This window comes from Podarcis filfolensis, assembly GCF_964270895.1.
Source record: "Podarcis filfolensis genome assembly, chromosome: 8".
Classification (NCBI taxonomy): Eukaryota; Metazoa; Chordata; class Lepidosauria; order Squamata; family Lacertidae; genus Podarcis; species Podarcis filfolensis.
Genome location: NC_139611.1, coordinates 83,502,407 through 83,522,564, shown reverse-complemented (window position 1 = coordinate 83,522,564; position 20,158 = coordinate 83,502,407). Strand labels below are relative to the sequence as shown.

The window sequence follows — 20,158 nt, the reverse complement described above, 5'->3', positions numbered from 1 at the left end:
GTATAGGAGAAGGAAAAGTCTGGTCTTCAACCTCCGCTGCCATGTGGGATATCTTTGGGAGAAGAAAAAGGAGGAAAGCCTACACAATTCTGGAGGGGAGTCCCTAAGACGGTTTGATGGTGCCTTGTACGCCTCCTTCCGGCAACTCCTGCAGCCAGCAATGTCTAGGCAACACGGTGATCATGTACATACGCAATAGACAATATTTACAGAATTCCTTCAAACCATAACAAGTCCAAAATGAAATCTTTAGTCTCAAAGTCTCTGAAAATCTTTAAATGAAGCAAGGTACCAGACTTTGAACGATGAAAGACAAGCTGTGAAGCTTTGCGTATTCAGCAAATATGATGTGCAACACTGAACAGTGATTCCGGATATTGACTACTGTTTCGTAGAATTCTTCGCCAGCGTGGTGGGACGATATAAAATTGCTTCATAAACCCATCTTCTATCGAGTGAATTTATGTGACTACATTATTATATGAGCACTGTTCCACAGCATTTGATATTTTCATTTACATTCATTCATTCATTCATTCATTCATTCATTCATTCATTCAAAACAGGAGTCAATATCCGGACTTTAAAGATTTTCAGAGACTTTGAGACTAAAGATTTCATTTTGTGCTTGTTATGGTTTGAAGGAATTCTATAAAGATTGTCTATGTGTATGTACATGGTCATTGTGTTGCCTAGACATTGCTGACGTTCTCAGGGCTTTGTTTGGTAACTCCTGCAGCCAAGCTGGTGCCAAAATATTGCTCTGCTGTCCTTTGGACCACATCAGCCAGGCCGAGAGGGGAGTCTTGTCATCTGGGTAGCTCAGGACCTCCAGACACACTGCCCAGGCTTGTGCCTCAGAGGGGTCACATGGATGCTGCTAGTGCAGTGTTTTTACTTCACCCCCGGAGGAATACTCCATTGTCTCTTGAGACAGACGGGCGCCAACAACAACAGCAATGCTTTTATCCTGTATTTTTACCCTGTAAACCACCCTGAGCTCTCTCGATGAAGTTTAATAAATAATAAAACAAAAACAACAAGCAATAATAATAATAATAATTTATTATTTACACCCCACCCATCTGGCTGGGTTTCCCCAGCCACTCTGGGCGGCTTCTAATAAAACACTGAAATACAATAACCTTTTAAACATTAAAAGCTTCCCTAAAAAGGGCTGCCTTCAGATGTCTTCTAAAAGTTTGGTAGTTATTTTTCTCTTTGACATCTGGTGGGAGGGCGTTCCACAGGGCGGGTGCCACCACCGAGAAGGCCCTCTGCCTGGTTCCCTGTAACTCGGCTTCTCACAGGGAGGGAACCACCAGAAGGCCCTCGGTGCTGGACCTCAGTGTCCGGGCCAAACGATGGAGGTGGAGACGCTCCTTCAGGTATACTGGACTGAGGCCGTTCAGGGCTTTAAAGGTCAGCACCAACACTTTGTGTTGTGCTCGGAAATGTACTGTGAGCCAATGTTATATGGTCTCGGCGGTCGCTCCCAGTCACCAGTCTAGCTGCCGCAAGTGCAAGAATGAGCTTTGGTTTCCGTTAAAACCCTGTCTAGCTGTCTTGGATCCTGGCTCAAGGTGCAGATTTGGGGCACAACTGACTTCTCCCTGCCCATTGTTCTCTGCCCACTTCCAGGAAACTCCGTTGCATCCGCAATTACATCCACATGAATCTCTTCGCGTCCTTCATGCTGCGGGCCGTCTCCATCCTCACCCGGGACACCTTCCTGCGGCTGCACTTCCCCAAGGACTTCCAGGACGAAGGGGACCTCTCGCACCTTCCTTTGGGACAGGTATCGTTGCATCTGCAGTTTGAGGGAGGGTAGGTGGGAGGGGTCCAGCCGGGAGCAGAGGGACAGCGTGGGCATAGTCTTGCGAGATCCTGGACAGACAAAAGAAATTAATTCTTCAATGAAGGCATAATAATAATAATAATAATAATAATAATAATAATAATAATAATTTGTTATTTATACCCTCCCCATCTGGCTGGGTTTCCCCAGCCACTCTGGGCGGCTCCCAACAGAATATTAAAATACAATAACCTATTAAACATTAAAAGCTTCCCTAAACAGGGCTGCCTTCAGATGTCTTCTAAAAGTTTGGTAGTTGTTTTTGTTTTTGACATCTGGTGGGAGGGCGTTCCATTCTTTTTTTTTTTTAAGTAATATTTATTAAGTTTTAAAAGATAAAACACAAACAATAACAACAAATAAAAACACAGAAATGAAAAAAAAGAAAAATCCAACAATAAACAATACATAAAAACAAATTAAAACATCCATAGTCATACTTTCGTTTGCTTGTTTCTTTGACTTCCTCACACCTCCCTTTTTTGTATTCCGCTTCAGATTATTATTTCAGCAAATCCCTCCCATTTTACCAGAAATTTTGTCTGTATACTTAGCGTACTTTCCTCAACCTTGTTTAAACTTTAAATGAACCACATATAATTACATAAACTCTCACATCATTTACACAAAATCCAAGGAGTGTCTATCCACCGTTGTTCAATCTCGCAAATATTTTACTTTGTTTTACATTAAACTTTGAGCTTAATATATATTTTATACACTTCGAATTTCCCTAATTTTCCCCCTCAGCATCCCCCTGGTCCCAAAAACTGCCTGTCCTTTCCGTCCATTCCCTGATGTCTCTCAATCTGGAAATCTAATATCAGAGGCTCTTAAGTCCACAGGGCGGGCGCCACTACCAACAAGACCCTCTGCCTGGTTCTCTGTAACTTGGCTTCTCACAGCGAGGGAACCACCAGAAGGCCCTCGGAGCTGGACCTCAGTGTCCGGGTAGAACGATGGGGGTGGAGATGTTCCATAAACTATGGAACTCACTCCTGCAGAAGGCGGTTGCTGGAAATCGAGGGAGGGGAGAGGGCTTTTGCGCTCAGATCCTGCTGATAGTTTTCTCCTGGGTATCTGTTTGTGAGAATTGGATGCTGGACTAAATGGGCCATTGTGTGCCGCTCAACTGTCCCAATTTAAGTGGGACATCCCAGAATTACTGTCAGTCTGCTAGCAGCGACTCCAATGGCTAGTTGCCCAGGAACAGAATGACAAGGAAATTAATAATAATAATAATAATAATAATAATAATAATAATAATAATATAATCAATTTTATTTATACCCCGCCCTTCCCGGTTCAAAAACCGGGCTCAGGGCAGCTAACAACAAATTTAAAACACTTAATTATAAAAGCAGCATAAAATACAGTATAAAAACATGAATAACAATAAAATTCAAAAATCAATTTAGGGGAAATAAGCATGAGATAATCCCCCAGGGCTAGCTGGCTGAATTGGTCCTACTTGGGCCAGTGAGGAGGCCAGGGGAGAATTAGCTATGGGGTCTCAGAGCGCGTGATCTTCATAAAAGGGGAGGGGGAAGGAAGAGAAGGGAAATAAAAGATCAGGCTGAATTCAAATTAAAGGCCAGGCAGAATAGCTCTGTCTTACAGGCCCGACGGAAGGAGGTCAAATCCTGAAGGGCCCTAGTCTCATGTTCCTTACTGTCTGCTTTTTATTCAGTATTTACAGAGAGAGGCTATAGAACCCAGCCCCTTGGACAATGGCGTTGTCCCGGGTGAATCTCCATCCCCCATCTTTCCCACTTCCTCATTTGTCAATCTCATTGTCTCTCCTATGGGTGCTGATAAGTGTCCCTCTGCCTTTGAACTCTTTGCTCCCCTACTTTCAAGGCTCGCTGGGTTCTGGGAGAGGTTGGAGGCCTGGAATGCTTTCTAAAGACACTTCCTCTTCCTCCTCTCTCATTATCTCCCAACTTTCCACCTCATCTCCCTCTGAGCTGTGACCTTCCTCAAACCCCTGTTGTAAATCTAAACTGTCTTCCTCTTCCTTCTCCCTGGAAGGGTCAGGATGTGGTCTCCACCATTCCTCCTCTGCTCTTGTTGTTGTTTAGTCGTGTCCGACTCTTCATGACCCCATGGACCAGAGCATGCCAGGGACTCCTGTCTTCCACTGCCTCCCACAGTTTGGTCAAACTCATGCTGGTAGCTTCAAGAACACTGTCCAACCATCTTGTCCTCTGTCGTCCCCTTCTCCTTGTGCCCTCCATCTTTCCCAACATCAGGGTCTTTTCCAGGGAGTCTTCTCTTCTCATGAGGTGGCCAAAGTCTTGGAGCCTCAGCTTCAGGATCTGTCCTTCCAGTGAGCACTCAGGGCTGATTTCCTTCAGAATGGATCGGTTCGATCTTCTTGCAGTCCATGGGACTCTCAAGAGTCTCCTCCAGCACCAGAATTCAAAAGCATCAATTCTTCGGCGATCAGCCTTCTTTATGGTCCAGCTCTCACTTCCTTACATCACTACTGGGAAAACCATAGCTTTTACTATACGTACCTTTGTTGGCAAGGTGATGTCTCTGCTTTTTAAGATGCTGTCTAGGTTTGTCATTGCTTTTCTCCTCCTCTGCTCAGTACCTGATAATTACAGAAGCTATTCCGGGCTTCTGATTGCATCCCGAAATGTCCAGCTTTGGGGGCTGGTGCTCTGGCGCGAATCAGCTGGCTCCCACGAGAGCTCGGGAACCAAAAAAATGAGCATCCAGATTCTCCTCCTCTTCCAGTGTGGTGTAGCCAGTGTGGTGTAGTGGTTAAGAGCGGTAGTCTCGTAATCTGGGGAACCGGGTTCGCGTCTCCGCTCCTCCACATGCAGCTGCTGGGTGACTTTGGGCTAGTCACACTTCTCTGAAGTCTCTCAGCCCCTCTCACCTCACAGAGTGTTTGTTGTGGGGGAGGAAGGGAAAGGAGAATGTTAGCCGCTTTGAGACTCCTTAGGGTAGTGATAAAGCGGGATATCAAATCCAAACTCTTCAAATCCAAACTCTTCCTTTTCAGGCTGTGGCCGGCTGCCGGCTGGCACAGATCTTAACCCAGTACTGCGTCTGTGCAAACTACTACTGGCTCCTGGTAGAAGGCCTCTATCTACACAACCTGCTAGGACCAATGGCCTTTTCGGAAGAAAGCTATTTCTCAGGCTACCTGCTCATCGGATGGGGTGAGTTAGCCGGCCAGACCAAGTCCTGATGAGAAAAGAGACAAAGGGGGGGGAACAGTGGTGGTTGCAAACATTGCGGGAGAGCTTAATTCAGGGGCTGGGACACTCAATAATGGAGGCAGCAGTGCTCAACGCTGCCTGTGAAACGAAAGGGAAGGCAATTGTACCCATTATCCAGATACGTTAGTTGAGTCCTCTTAATTATGTCTCTTGCAGGGGCACCAATCCTTTTTGTCATCCCTTGGGTGATTGTGAGATACCTCTATGAAAACAACGAGTAAGTACCTGGGCCAAAAAAATCTTCTACTTTACATTTGATGTATATTTTTCTTGGGGTTCTAAAAGAACTTAGGTTGCACTTCTAGCGTTGTGGCTTTTTATCATGCCAGCCTAGGACCAGGGAAATGCAACGGCGGAAACCAGTTGACTGGGTTTTCATAGGATAAAATCAGGGCAGGGAGAGGAAAGCTGTGCTTGTTCCCGTAAACTCCTTGGAGAAAGGGTAGTATAAAATTGTTCTCAATTTAAGAGAATATGAAAAAAGGGTTATAAATAGGTAAAAACATAATTAAAATGATGTTGGATTGGAAATAAGTGGTATTAGCAACAAAGTAAATAAGAATATGCAAAAAAGAATTGATAATGGATGAAAATACAGAGTTATAAAATGTTAAGATATAGAGTTAAGATAAATGAAAGAGGGTAAGGATTTGCTGATTTGATTATTTAAATGGGAATACAAGAAGGGGAGGTGTGAGGAGGTCAAAGAAACAAGCAAATGAGTTTTAAGTTATGAAAATGGAATTGTTTTTAATTTTTCTTATTTTTTCTGTGTTTCTGTATGTTGTATTTTTATTTTTATTTTTTCTTTTATTATGTGTTTTTGCATATTTGTTTTTGTAAAACTTCAATAAATATTTCTTTTTAAAAAATAAAATTGTTCTCAATGACTTACATGGCAGCAAATCCCGTTGAACACAGCAGGGCTTACCTTTGAATAAACATGGCTAGGACTGTGCCTTTTGTTTCAACATTTCAATGCCTCCTGATAACTTTTCTATTCTGTCAGAATGCATCTTTCCATAATAGCTGGCTTATTTCTGATTCTAACATCTTATATATATTTTCACTGCCTTTTACGTATAATTGTTGTAAACCGCATGTGTGTGTGAATGGTGTTATATACAGTGGATCCGTTCCGGAAGCCTGTTCGACTTCCGAAACGTTCGACAACCGAGGTGCAATTGCCGGTCGGCAAAATCAATTGGAAAAAATGGAGAAACGCACCTCGGAAGCCGTTCGACTTCCGAGGCGTGTTCGAAAACGGAAGGATTCACTTCCGGTTTGTTGGCGTTCAAAAACCAAAACGTTCGACTTCTGAAGCGTTCAGCAACCGAGGTTCCACTGTATAAACTTTTATAAATAAATACAGTCATATCTTGGGTTACAGACGCTTCAGGTTGCGTTTTTTCAGGTTATGGACCAGCCGAAACGCGGAAGTACCGGAACGGGTTACTTCTGGGTTTCGGGGGTCGTGCATGCGCGGAAGCGCTAAATCACACTTTGCACATGCGCAGAAGTGCTGAATCGCAACCCGCGCTTGCGCAGACGCGCCGCTGCGGGTTGCGAACACTGCGGGTTGCGAACGTGCATCCTGCACGGATCACGTTCGCAACCCGAGCGTCCACTGTAAAGTAGAATCATAGAGTTGGAAGGGACTACGAGGGTTCATCTCGTCCAACCCCCTGCAATGCAAAAATATTTTTGCCCAGTGTGGGGCAAATTAGTTGACGGAATTTTAGCCACCGAAATGCACATAAATGCATACCAAAAAAAACCACACATTATTTTTTAAAGAGGAGGAGAAAATTATTTATTATTCTTACATTTACCGTATTTTTCGCCCCATAGGACGCACCGGCCCATAGGACGCACCAAGTTTTTTGGGGGGGGAAATAAAGAAAAAAAAATTATTTCCCCCCCAGGCGCTTGTGGGGCCGGCAGCGGGGAGAAGCGCTCTTCTCCCCGCCACCTGCCTGCAGACCAGGTCCGGGGACAGCGGGAAGACGCGCTGCGCCTCCCCACTGTCCCCGGAGCTTGCGGGGCTGGCGGCAGGGAGAAGCACGCGTCTCCCCGCCGTCAGCCTCCAAACCACATCGGGAGACAGCGGGATGGCGGCGTTCCGCCTCCCCGCTGTCCCCCGACCTTGTGGGGCAGGCGCTGCGGCTCTCCTGAAGCCTGGAGAGCGAGAGGGGTCGGTGCACACCAACCCCTCTCGCTCTCCAGGCTTCAGCGAAACCTGCATTCGCCCCATAGGACGCACACACATTTCCCCTTCATTTTTGGAGGGGAAAAAGTGCGTCCTATAGGGCGAAAAATACGGTACATCCTTTTCCTGCACTTGGTTCCCAAACAGGTGCTCATCTAGACAGTGAGATGGACTCCCTTGGGAAGTTGTGGACTCTCCTTCCCTTGAGGCTTCTAAACAGAGGTTGGAGGGCCAACTGTCAGGGATGCTTTAGCTGAGATTCCTTCATTGTAGGGGGTTGGTCTAGATGACCCTTGGGGTCAGTTCCAACTCTACGATTCTATGACCCAGGCACTGACCCTGTCAGATGCTGATGGTGGTTGCTCGTGAGTAACCAGGCAGAACTCCGACCTGTCTTTTACAGGTTTTATTGTGCAAACTACCGTATTTTTCGCTCCGTAAGACGCACCTAGTTTTTAGAGGGGGAATGCAAGGAAAAAAATATTCTTTAAAGGGAGCACTGAGCAAAGCCTGTATGCATCCCAGACTCTGCTCAGCGCTCCCTTTCATGAGCCGTGTGGAGCGTGTGTGCAGCACTTGGGGGCTTTTCTGGTAGGTGGGGGAAGGGACTGAGGGGCTAAGCCAGAAGCTAGAACAGCAAGAGGGAGTGCTGCACAGCGATCCCTCTTGCTGTTCTGGCTACTGGGATAGCCATGCAGCCTGCATTTGCTCCATAAGACACACACACATTTCCCCTTACTTTTTAGGAGGGAAAAAGTGTGTCTTAAAGAGTGAAAAATACGGTATTTATAGAGCAGATCTACAAAGTTCATGTCCGTCTCAGTCACTTGCAGAATCCGGGAGTGGCCCCTTCCGGCTTCTCCCCCAACATGAGAACTTCGGCACCCCAACCCCCAGCTTGCATTTCACCTCTCTGCGCAAGCTGGGCGACAGACGTGGCATGCGTCTCTCCTGGTCAGCCCGGTGAGGTGAGGCGCTGGGGCTCTCAGCAGCCTCCTCGAGCCCTTTCCTCGCTTGTCTGGCCCCTTCCCTCTCTTCTCCACTGGAGGTGTGGCTTTTCCCACCGCTGGAAGAGGAGCTGCTCCTCAGGAGTTTCAGAGGCTCTCTGTATCCCAGCAGCCCCCCTGCCTCCCTCCCCTGTTCCGATGGCAGTCCCCTGACAGACCCCAACCCCAGTCTGCTTAGCCTTAGCAAGTTGGGGGTCCCAGGCGCCTTCAGACCACCCTCTTAGACCAGGGTTCCAGCTGCCATTGTCTCTCTGGCTGCACCTGGTTGATCCTGCCAGTAGCATATGCTTGTCTCAAAGATTAAGCCATGCATGTCTAAGTACACACGGGCGTTACAGTGAAACTGCGAATGGCTCATTAAATCAGTTATGGTTCCTTTGGTCACTCCCACCATTCCTTGGATAACTGTGGTAATTCTAGAGCTAATACATGCCAACGAGCGCTGACCTCCAGGGATGCGTGCATTTATCAGACCAAAACCAACCCGGGCTCGCTGGTCACCACTACTGAGTCGTACATCTGATTCACACTCCGGATACTCCTTTTCGGCCCTATTTGATTCTTTATTCCTTATTCTGATTCTATATAATATGGACTCCTTTTGACTGCCATTGAGACTTGTACAAAATAATTGTTGTGTACTGGTATTTCATGTACCTCTATACTATATCACTGCATATTTGAAACTACATTATTCTTGTACTTTAAACGTTTTACCTTAAAACTATCGTACTTACACGTTGTGTTTAAATTTACTTAAAACTATCGTACTTACACGTTGTGTTTAAATTTACTATCAGCTTCAAATTGTTATTCTTAGCAGAATATACACGTTTTTCTTTTCAACTCTCGAGTAGGAATTATTCCTTATATTGAAACTTGTGGCCTGAGCTCTTGGTATATCCTTTTTAGGGCAATAGCTTCTGGCATTGCAGGAGGTTGGACAACATGACCCTCACGGTCCCTTTCCAACTTCACAAGGCTATGATTTAAGGCACGTGGCTTCATCGAAAGAATCCTGGGTGACGTAGTTTGTTAAGGGTGCTGGGAATTGTAGCACTGTAAACGGTAGACGGGGGTTGTCATCCCTCCTTCGAACTGCTGACACCTTTTTAATTGTTCCCCACCTCCTTCCACAGATGCTGGGAGAGAAACGACAACATGGGCTATTGGTGGATCATCCGTTGCCCGATTCTGCTAGCAATCTTTGTAAGTTGCCAAGGAACAGAGAAACTGCCTTATACACTTTCAGAGCATTGGTGCCTCTCAGTAGGTTAGAAAGATTTACAGTGGTACCTCGGGTTACAGACGCTTCAGGTTACAGACGCTTCAGGTTACAGACTCCGCTAACCCAGAAATAGTACCTCAGGTTAAGAACTTTGCTTCAGGATGAGAACAGAAATCGTGCTCTGGCGGTGCGGCGGCAGTGGGAGGCCCCATTAGCTAAAGTGGTGCTTCAGGTTAAGAACAGTTTCAGGTTAAGAACGGACCTCCAGAATGAATTAAGTTCTTAACCTGAGGTACAGTGGCGTAGCGTGGGGGGTGCAGGGGGGGCCGGCCGCACCGGGCGCAACATCTGGGGTTAGGGCAAATCCACGGGTTAGGGGGTGCAAATCCGCGGGTTAGGGGGCGCAAATTACTTGCCTTGCCCCGGGTGCTGACAACCCACGCTACGCCACTGCTGAGGTACCATTGGGCGTGTCCACACGTCCCTTGAAAACACCCGATTTTGTGCACTGTTCAAGGGGGAAAAGCAGGCGAAATCTGACACAAGGCAAGCAAGCCAAACACATATTAAGGAGGAAGTGTCATGTGAGTGTATCAAATATCCTTTTTGCACTACAGTGGTACCTCGGGGTACAGACGCTTCAGGTTACAGACTCCGCTAACCCAGAAATATTACCTTGGGTTAAGAACTTTGCTTCAGGATGAGAACAGAAATTGTGCTCCGACAGCAAGGCGGCAGCGGGAGGCCCCATTAGCTAAAATGGTACCTCAGGTTAAGAACAGTTTCAGGTTAAGAACGGACCTCCAGAATGAATTAAGTTCTTAACTGGAGGTACCACTGTACTAGCATAGGAGAAACGTTGGGGTTTTTTGCCCTGGGACATCAGATATATGAACAGAACAGAGGGAATGTTATGTGGTTCTTAAACCCCCAGCCCCAATGAAGGAACACGCAGGCTAAAAAACAATTTTTGAGGACGTGCCCATTGTCTAACGTCGATGTGCCTGTGGCATCGATGACATCGGTGGCAGACATCAGAGGGGTGACACGGCTGGATTGAAGGGGTTACTGCCAATCAGACCCCTTTCCTTCTTTCCCATTTTCCAGGTCAACTTTGTGATCTTCATACGCATCATCAAGATCCTGGTCTCCAAACTCCGGGCGCAACAGATGCGTTACACAGATTACAAATTCAGGTGGGTGAGAAATCGCCAGGGCAGTCGAAAGGCAAGAGGTTGCCCATCACCCAATCAGGCATTTTGTAGAAAGAGTTGACTTCTTGAAAAACAGCAACTATCTGATAATAAATTAAGAATAATTATTATTAATAATAATAATAATAATATTTATACCCCGCCCATCTGGCTGGGTTTCCCCAGCCACTCTGGGCAGCTTCTAACAAAACACTAAAATACAATAGTCTATTAAACATTAAAAGCTTCCCTAAACAGGGCTGCCTTCAGATGTCTTCTAAAAGTCCGGTAGTTGTTCTTCTCTTTGACATCTGGTGGGAGGGCGTTCCACAGGGCGGGGGCCACCACCAAGAAGGCCCTCTGCCTGGTTCCCTGTAACCTCACAATGAGGGAACCGCCAGAAGGCCCTCGGAGCTGAATCTCAGTGTCCGGGCAGAACGATGGGGGTGGAGACGCTCCTTCAGGTATACTGGACCGAGGCCGTTTGGGGCTTTAAAGGTCAGCACCAACACTTTGAATTGTGCTTGGAAACATACTGGGAGCCAATGTAGGTCTTTCAAGACCGGTGTTATGTGGTCTCGGCGGCCGCTCCCAGTCACCAGTCTAGCTGCCGCATTCTGGATTAGTTGTAGTTTCCGGGTCACCTTCAAAGGTAGCCCCACGTAGAGCGCATTGCAGTAGTCCAGGCAAGAGATAACTAGAGCATGCACCCATTCCACCCATGGCTTATTGCTGATATTAACAATGCACAGCATGATGCAACTGGAATAAAAAAATGACTCCTTTTGGAATAAAACATTGCCCAGGCCCATAAGTTGAATACAAGCTTTACTTGTAGAACTTCCTTCAAAAGAGAACAAAAGCAAGAGAGCTACATCCAGATAAATACTTTGCAACCTTTGGAGCAAAGCTTCCCTGCTTCTTTCCCCAACGCTTGCTTTGGCTAGTGAGCACAAATTCGGGATATGAGATAGTGTCATGGGCGCCAGCCACAAAATGGCTGCCGCGAGGGTGAGGCATGTCACAAAATGGCTTCCATAGGTGTGTGCAGCGCAACACAATCCACTGTGGATTTTTGAGGGGATATTTACAGCGTGCGTGACCAATGTGGCAAAGCCTCTTAGTTCTCTGCTTCGCACATGCCCAGAAACTCACTCCATTTCTTCGCTTCTTTTTAGGTTGGCCAAGTCAACACTGACCCTCATCCCGCTGCTGGGGATTCATGAGGTGGTATTTGTGCTGGTCACTGAGGAACACGCCCAGGGCACCTTGCGCTATGTCAAATTCTTCTTTGAGTTGTTGCTCAACTCCTTACAGGTACTGGGTAGATCTTTGATATCCTTGTTCTTATCATTTAGAGCATGTGTACCCGACTTTTCAATGGGACGCAGGTGGCACTGTGGGTTAGACCACAGAGCCTAGGACTTGCCAATCAGAAGGTTGGCGGTTCGAATCCCCGCGACGGAGTGAGCTCCCGTTGCTCGGTCCCTGCTCCTGCCAACCTAGCAGTTCGAAAGCACGTCAAAGTGCAAGTAGATAAATAGGTACCGCTCCAGCGGGAAGGTAAACGGCGTTTCCATGCGCTGCTCTGGTTTGCCAGAAGCGGCTTAGTCATCCTGGCCACATGACCCGGAAGCTGTACGCCGGCTCCCTCGGCCAGTAAAGCGAGATGAGCGCCGCAACCCCAGAGTCGGCCACGACTAGACCTAATGGTCTGAGGTCCCTTTACCTTTACCTTACCTGACTTTTCAGCCTGCTGCAATTATAAGTTTGCAGCGTGTTATCAGTCCCCTGTCCTGTCACATTTTTTAAAAAATAATAAAATTATTATTAATCTTTCAGGGCCTGCTGGTGAGCGTCCTCTACTGCTTTGTCAATAAAGAGGTAGGTCATCGAAAAGGCGTTCTGCTCTTCCTTGTGCAAGTGTAGAGCTGGCTGGCTCAAAGTCCAGGAGTGGTTTTTTGTGCAAACTTGGACTACTAAGCTTGTTCCTGGGCTAAGCATGTGCTCAGAGGCACCCTCTCCCCTGAATTCTAAGGCAGCGCTGTGTCGTGGTTAGAGTAATGTCCACCAATTTGGATGGCTTTAATTAAAAAAAAATTAATTATTTACCGTATTTTTTGCTCTATAAGACTCACTTTTTCCCTCCTAAAAAGTAAGGGAAAATGTGTGTGCGTCTTATGGAGCAAATGCAGGCTGCGCAACTATCCCAGAAGCCAGAACAGCAAGAGGGATTGCTGCTTTCACTGCGCAGCGATCCCTCTTGCTGTTCTGGCTTCTGATATTCAGAATATTTTTTTTCTTGTTTTCCTCCTCCAAAAACTTTGTGTCTTGTGGTCTGGTGCGTCTTATAGAGCGAAAAATACAGTATTTTTTTTAAATTAAAGTTTTACAATCACATATGCAACATACAACATAGAAATAAGATTCCCAAAAATCTCTTGGACTTCCCTCCTCCACTTCGTGGGTCCTATTGTTAGTCATTTCCTCCTGCATCTTTTATAATAATCCAAACCTTTTACATCTCCGTTATATCCAAAATTCACCATTAAACTACAAGTGCTATTCCACTCCTACTAACGGGTTTAACTGTTTAACTGTTTACAATGGTTTTTAAGATAAATTGTAAATTTTCCCCATTCATTCCTTATTAAAGTTTTGGTCTTCCTCATTTCTAATTCTTCCAATCATTTTTGCCATTTCGGAATCTGCCATTCTTCTCTGCTAGGTTGGCAGGAGCTGGGACCGAACAATGGGAGCTCACCCCGTCACGGGGATTCGAACCACCGACCTTCTGATCAGCAAGCGCTAGGCTCTGCGGTTTAACCTACAGCGCCACTCGCATCCCCTATAAGATAATATTTCTAGTCAATTACTTCTTGTTTCAGGGATTTTCATGGTATTTCATTTGTTTTATTCAATTTCTCAGTTCTGTGACTGTCTTTTTTCTACAGTGGTACCTCAGGTTAAGTACTTAATTCTTTCCAGAGGTCCGTTCTTAACCTGAAACTGTTCTTAACCTGAAGCACCACTTTAGCGAATGGGGCCTGCTGCTGCCACCGTGCCGCCGGAGCACAATTTCTGTTCTCATCCTGAAGCAAAGTTCTTATCCCGAGGTATTATTTCTGGGTTAGTGGAGTCTGTAACCTGAAGCGTCTGTAACCTGAAGCGTCTGTAACCCGAGGTACCACTGTATTGGCTTCTGGTGGTCCTAGGCAGGCTGCCGCGGCACCCCCAATCACCCCCAATTTTCTTTCTTCTCGCTCCAGGTCCAATTCCAGATCCAAAGGACATGGCAGAGGTGGAAGCTGGGCAGCAGCCTGCTGGAGAAGCAAGGCCAGAGCCTCAGCCACTGGGCTTCCTGGCACAGCCGAAGCAGCCGCCGCAAAAAGGTCGCTTATCCTGCGCCCCACAGACCCCCGGGAGAAAAAGGCCTCCCCAGCGGCCTCGGCAACACAGCAGGTGCTCCACAGGCGCACATCAGCACCAAATCTTTTCAGTACGTCCCTGTCAGGATGAAGTGCCAGGACAAGGTTGCGGGGTCCGCTGTCGCCGGGCAGACTTTTCCGAGCCCTGGTTGCCCCCCAGTCAGCTGCTGAGCACCCCCCCCCCCACTGCCGGTGTCTTCTGACATCCGAGAGGATATGGAAGGAGATTGTCAGCTTTTCCGAAACATGATATGGGGCTGCCCAGTGCAGAAAAGACGTCCCAGTGCAGCTGTGGATTCCTGGAAGATGCAAAAACTCTCGTATAACAAGATATGTGAATGGCACATTGCGTGCGGCTGTTTTTATTGACTGTCTGGAAGGACCAGCTGGTGAAAAAGGTTAGCAGCCCATCTTTGGAGAGGCTTCCGAAACTGTTTGTGCCCCTGCAGGCGTGTCAATCGCCACTCACCTACTCACCTGTAGTGTGTGTAAGAATCGCCTCGAGGCGACCCGGTATAAGAACCATATTTTTCAATAGTTAATTTTTTTTGGTACTACAGTGGTACCTCAGGTTACAGATGCTTCAGGTTACAGACGCTTCAGGTTACAGACTCCGCTAACCCAGAAATAGTACCTCGGGTTAAGAACTTTGCTTCAGGATGAGAACAGAAATCATGCGGCGGCAGCTGGAGGCCCCATTAGCTAAAGTGGTACCTCAGGTTAATAACAGTTTCAGGTTAAGAACGGACCTCCAGAACGAATTAAGTTCTTAACCCGAGGTAAAGGTAAAGGGACCCCTGACCATTAGGTCCAGTCGTGACCGACTCTGGGGTTGCGGCGCTCATCTCGCTTTACTGGCCAAGGGAGCTGGCGTACAGCTTCCAGGTCATGTGGCCAGCAGGACTAAGCCGCTTCTGATGAACTGGAGCAGCGCACGGAAACACCGTTTACCTTCCCACTGGAGCGGTACCTATTTATCTACTTGCACTTTGACGTGCTTTCGAACTGCTAGGTTGGCAGGAGCAGGGACCCAGCAATGGGAGCTCACCCCGTTGCTGGGATTCGAACCGCTGACCTTCTGATCGGCAAGTCCTAGGCTCTGTGGTTTAACCCACAGCGCCACCCACGTCCCTTCTTAACCTGAGGTACCAGTGTATTATATTCAAATGGATTGAATGTTACTTTATTTGTTATAAACCATTCCCTTTTAAAGCTATGTTTTCATTACAACTTTTTGTATTGGATCAGATTATTATAAGGCGTTTGTTTTTTGCTGTATATTTTGTTGCTGTCAACCGCCTTGCGTGTAGCAATATAGAAAGGCGGAATACGAATTTAAAGTGAAATGACCTGAAATGAAATATGAACTGGAAAAGAGCTAATGGTGTTTTTCTTCTGGTCAAGCTTCTAATGCGCCACAAATGATTTGTGTCACTGTGTGTGGACATTGGGCAAGATGCCTAGTGGCAGATCGTATAATCATAGAATTGTAGAGTTGGAAGGGACCTAAAGGTCATTTCTGTGAACCACAAGTCTCTTGAATACAGGTATAGGCAGGTGTACACATTTAGCTGACCGACAGGTGTTTGGGGGTCTTTAGCTAAGGGGTGACAGCACTCTGGGCTCCTCTACAAGGGAGGATTGGTGTCAAGGCAAACCAGTGTTTTGAAACGGTGAACACAACAACCAGTTCCATGTACATTGTTCAAACTGAGATGTCACCTTTGTGACGTACGGCATGTGAGATACAAAGAGGACCGACTGCTAGATGTGAGAGGTGACAGCAACAGATCTTGGGTCCAAATCAGATTAGATGAGCCAGAAGTAGAATCTAATTAAAGCCTGATCAAATCAATCCCAGAAATCAATACCAAAGCTGACACAAAACAACACCCTCCTTAAATTAATCAAGGGTTCTTTAGTTCTTAGCATGTTGTCCTTCTGTAGGGCGGAGGTCCATTACTCATAGATTGCGTTAATCCCAAATCCAGCTCCTTTTGTGTTTAGGCACAGTGATCCTTATTGAAGTGAGATAGGTCAAAGTAAAGAGACCCTTGACCGTTAGGTCCAGTCGTGGCCAACTCTGGGGTTGCGGAGCTCATTTCGCTTTATTGGCCGAGGGAGCCGGCGTACAGCTTCCGGGTCATGTGGCCAGCATGACTAAGCCCTTTCTGGTGAACCAGAGCAGTGCACGGAAACGCCGTTTACCTTCCCGCCGGAGTGGTACCTATTTATCTACTTGCACTTTGATGTGCTTTCAAACTGCTAGGTTGGCAGGAGCAGGGACCGAGCAACGGGAGCTCAACCCGCTGCGGGGATTCGATTGGCAAGTCCTAGGCTCTGGTTTAACCCACAGCGCCACCCGCGTCCCTTTGAAGTGAGATAACCCCTTCCTAATCCCATTTTCACCGGGAGCATGGTCTTTGATTCACTCAACTGGGGTGTCCCAGAAAACCCCCTCCCAATTCCTTCTGTTGAGGAATGTCCCTCATTACTTAATCATTTTTCTGCCCCGCGTGGTCCTTAATCTCATCATCCTTTGTCTCTAAGACCACCTCCCTCTGGAGCTCTGGCCCTATAAAGGGCAGCTCCCAGTCCTGTAGGTTAGTGCAATCCTTCGGAGAGAAGTTGGCTGCTGCGTGCTCCATGCTTTTCCTCTTCAAAGCGGCTCCTTGTCACAGATACCTGCTGAATCTAGACCTCTTCAGCCTTAGCTAGCTGAGACGGGCCACAAACCCAGCCGCTCTGTTTGGAGGCCTTTTTCGAAAACTACTTGGGAAGTATTCCCTGCAATCCATGTTGCATGCTGCCTTGAAACCTCATTAACACGACAGTTGCTTTTCTCTAGAAAAAGGTAAGAATTGGAGTTTTGTTCTACCCTTTTCCCTTATGGGGTATCCAAGAGCCCATATAGAGTCCTTACATAGGTTCCCTATTGGTAGGAGAGAATAACAGAGGCCAACCAGAGAATATTGAGAAGCAAAGCAGCTAGTAAGCTTGATCTTTATTGATCTGTTGCAACAGGGTGCTCCCCTCACCTGCAGGAGAGAGGAGGGACCCAGAACAATGGCGCACAAGGCCTTATAAAGACTTCTGAAATTGCCACCCTGTAGATCAAGACCAACCCCAGAAACATCATACATACATCACAGAAGGGGTGTAACCTAAGACCACCCCTCAGATAAGTCATACCTACATCACAAAATAGGTGGTCTAAACAGAAATTTGAATATTGTTTTTCTCCTGTCCTTGTTTATCTCCTGTCTGGCAGGTTACTTGATTGGATTTCCTGGGTAGCCTGGCCAGTCTTTTGTAATGATAAATACTTAGTTCCTGGGCCAGGTCACAGGCTCACACCCTATTCATATCTTAAATATGCCCTTAAGACAGGATTTGTGAGGAAAGAGACAATGGGAAGTTTCCCTCTTTGACCTTGCAGAGAAAACATTTGCTCAGTTTAGGAATCAAAATGGTTCCAAGTTGGTCTTCCTGTGCAGATCTATGTACGTGCTTGGTTGGTACCCTTATGAACATTACCATATATCTAAGATCATAAAATTCCTATCACAGTTCCTTCTTCCTTTTCCCCTCCTGGTATTCCAAGCAAATCTGTGCACTATTAAGCATTTGTCCCGATTCATTTACAGGGAGTTTAGACAGTGTCAACTGTTTAATGAAGTTAGAGAAGTTGTTGGCTCACATTTTCCGCTGCCATTTCCCTTTCCAATATGGGGAGGTGGGGCACTTTGAAAGGGGTGCTGAAAAGTTATAACATAACTAGAGAATTCAAAAGATATTTTGGTTAAATATAACGTAAATATACCAATTAAATATGGTTAAATTTATATTTGGTTAAATATACTTTAGTTTTGCTTGGAAAGTAAAATGAGTGGAAACTGCATAGAGGTCATTAAAAATGATTGCCAAGTACTTGCAGTTATATTATATTTTATCATTATTTATTATTTAGCATTGCCTGACAACTTCAGAAGTTACAATTAAAATTATTTGGGGTTTTTTCAAAAGCAGTTTATGTGTTTCTTCATCGAATGTCAAGCTAAATGCTGTCTAATCACAAAAATAATAGCAGATTTGAATTCCTCACACCCAAAAACCCCCTCACTGAAGAAATGTGCAACAATTAAGTTTCACTGTGTTTTCGTTATTTATCTCCTCTCTGTTTCTCATTGTCTATAAATGGTGTACTCTTCTGACAGAGGGTACTTTGCACGTGCTCCAAGGCACCCTGTCCTTGGGCTGAGTTTTAAAAAAACCAAGCTGCTCCTCTCAGAAGGGAAAACTGCACTGTACATGGTTACGAATGCTTTGTCCTTAGGCTCCTAAAACCCCCCCCAGCTACAACCTCCCAATAAAAAGAAAGTCTAGAGTGAGAGATTAGGGTAACCTTCACTATTTCCAGGTGTGAGACTTTTGTGGGTGAGCTGAGAGTTTGTTTGGACCCTGGAGAGGAAGAGTGTGTCAGAAAGAAAAAGAATTGATAGCGATTTTTATATATTCGTAACTTTGTATTCATGTAACCATTTTTATGCGCAACTGTGTCTTTATGCAATTATTTTGTCCAAAGTTGTGTCTCGTCGCTTCAGTTTCCTGTACACTGCTTAGGGATAGACTTAACATATTAAGCGGTACAGTCGTAACTTGGTTCTCGAATCTCTTGCTACTTGGACATTTTGGCTCCCCAAAAACCTGGAAGTGTTCCGGTTTTCGAACATTTTTGTAAGCCGAACATCCGACGCGGCTTCTGCTTGAGTGTGCAGGAAGCTCCTGCAGCCAATCGGAAGCTGCGTCTTGGTTTTTGAACGGTTTTGGGAGTCGAATGGACTCCCGGAACAGATTAAGTTCAAGAACCATTGATGGGAGAAAAATTGGTTTGGTTTGGGTTTTGCTTGCCCAACTCCCCAGGGGACTCTTGAGTCCATGATCGGTCAGAGAAGAATGGACGGAGGCAGGATCCAGTGGAAAGCAAGGCAGATATTTATTTTTTTGTTGCAACAGAGTTCCCTCCTCCTTCCAAGGAGGGAGAGACCCTGAACAAAAGTGTGCCAGAGACCACCCCAAAATCATCATGCATACATTATAGGAGGCGGTTTACAGCAGAAATCCTGCCTACCGGGATACCTGATAATGGTCGCTGATTGCATTACCTGGGCAGCCTGGCCATTCTTTTGTGATGGTTAACACTTTATTTCCTGAATCCAGGTCACAGGCCCACCCTGTTCTTACACAAATATGCCCTGAAAACAGGATTTGCAAGCGAAAAGGCAATGGGAAGGCTTTCTCCATTTGCCTCCCTTACTGCAGAGGAATATTTTAGGTCATTGGGAGAGTCAAAATGGCTTCAGGATTGCTCTCCTGTACTATTTCAAACGCACGGTTTATATACCGGTATTTAGATGTGTGTGTACAGTTATACAGTGGTACCTCGGGTTACATACGCTTCAGGTTACAGACTCCGCTAACCCAGAAATATTACCTTGGGTTAAGAACTTTGCTTCAGGATGAGAACAGAAATTGTGCTCCGGCGACGCGGCATCAGCAGGAGGCCCCATTAGCTAAAGTGGTGCTTCAGGTTAAGAACAGTTTCAGGTTAAGAACGGACCTCCAGAACAAATTAAGTTCTTAACCCGAGGTGCCACTGTACCTCGGGTTACAGACGCTTCAGGTTGCGTTTTTTCGGGTTACGGACACGTCGAAACCTGGAAGTACTGGAATGGGTCACTTCGGGGTTTTGGACAATACGCATGCGCAGAAGGGCTAAATTGTGCTTTGCGCATGCGCAGAAGCGCCGAATCACAACTTGTGTGCGCGCGCACACAGCGCTGCAGGTTGCAACCGTGCTTCCCGCACAGATCATGTTCGCAACCTGAGCGTCCACTGTATTTATGAATATTAATATTAATAATAATAATAATAAATTTTATTTATATCCCGCCCTCCCCAGCCGAAGCCGGGCTCAGGGCGGCTAACAACAATCAAAT

The 20,158-nt window shown here is 46.2% G+C and overlaps 1 protein-coding gene across 1 annotated transcript in view; it reads left to right on the top strand.

Moving 5' to 3' along the window:
- The window catches only part of LOC310768740 (glucagon receptor-like), a 33,920-nt gene extending 18,634 nt beyond the window's left edge, over positions 1-15,286 (top strand). Inside the window, exons 7-14 of the mRNA XM_083627473.1 lie at positions 1,642-1,798; positions 4,875-5,034; positions 5,251-5,311; positions 9,450-9,519; positions 10,646-10,734; positions 11,910-12,048; positions 12,574-12,615; positions 14,001-15,286. Of these exons, the coding sequence (XP_083483599.1) occupies positions 1,642-1,798; positions 4,875-5,034; positions 5,251-5,311; positions 9,450-9,519; positions 10,646-10,734; positions 11,910-12,048; positions 12,574-12,615; positions 14,001-14,330 (1,048 nt within the window). The 3' untranslated portion in view covers positions 14,331-15,286. The remainder of the gene's footprint in view (positions 1-1,641; positions 1,799-4,874; positions 5,035-5,250; positions 5,312-9,449; positions 9,520-10,645; positions 10,735-11,909; positions 12,049-12,573; positions 12,616-14,000) is intronic.
- The last annotated feature ends 4,872 nt before the right edge of the window (positions 15,287-20,158 follow it).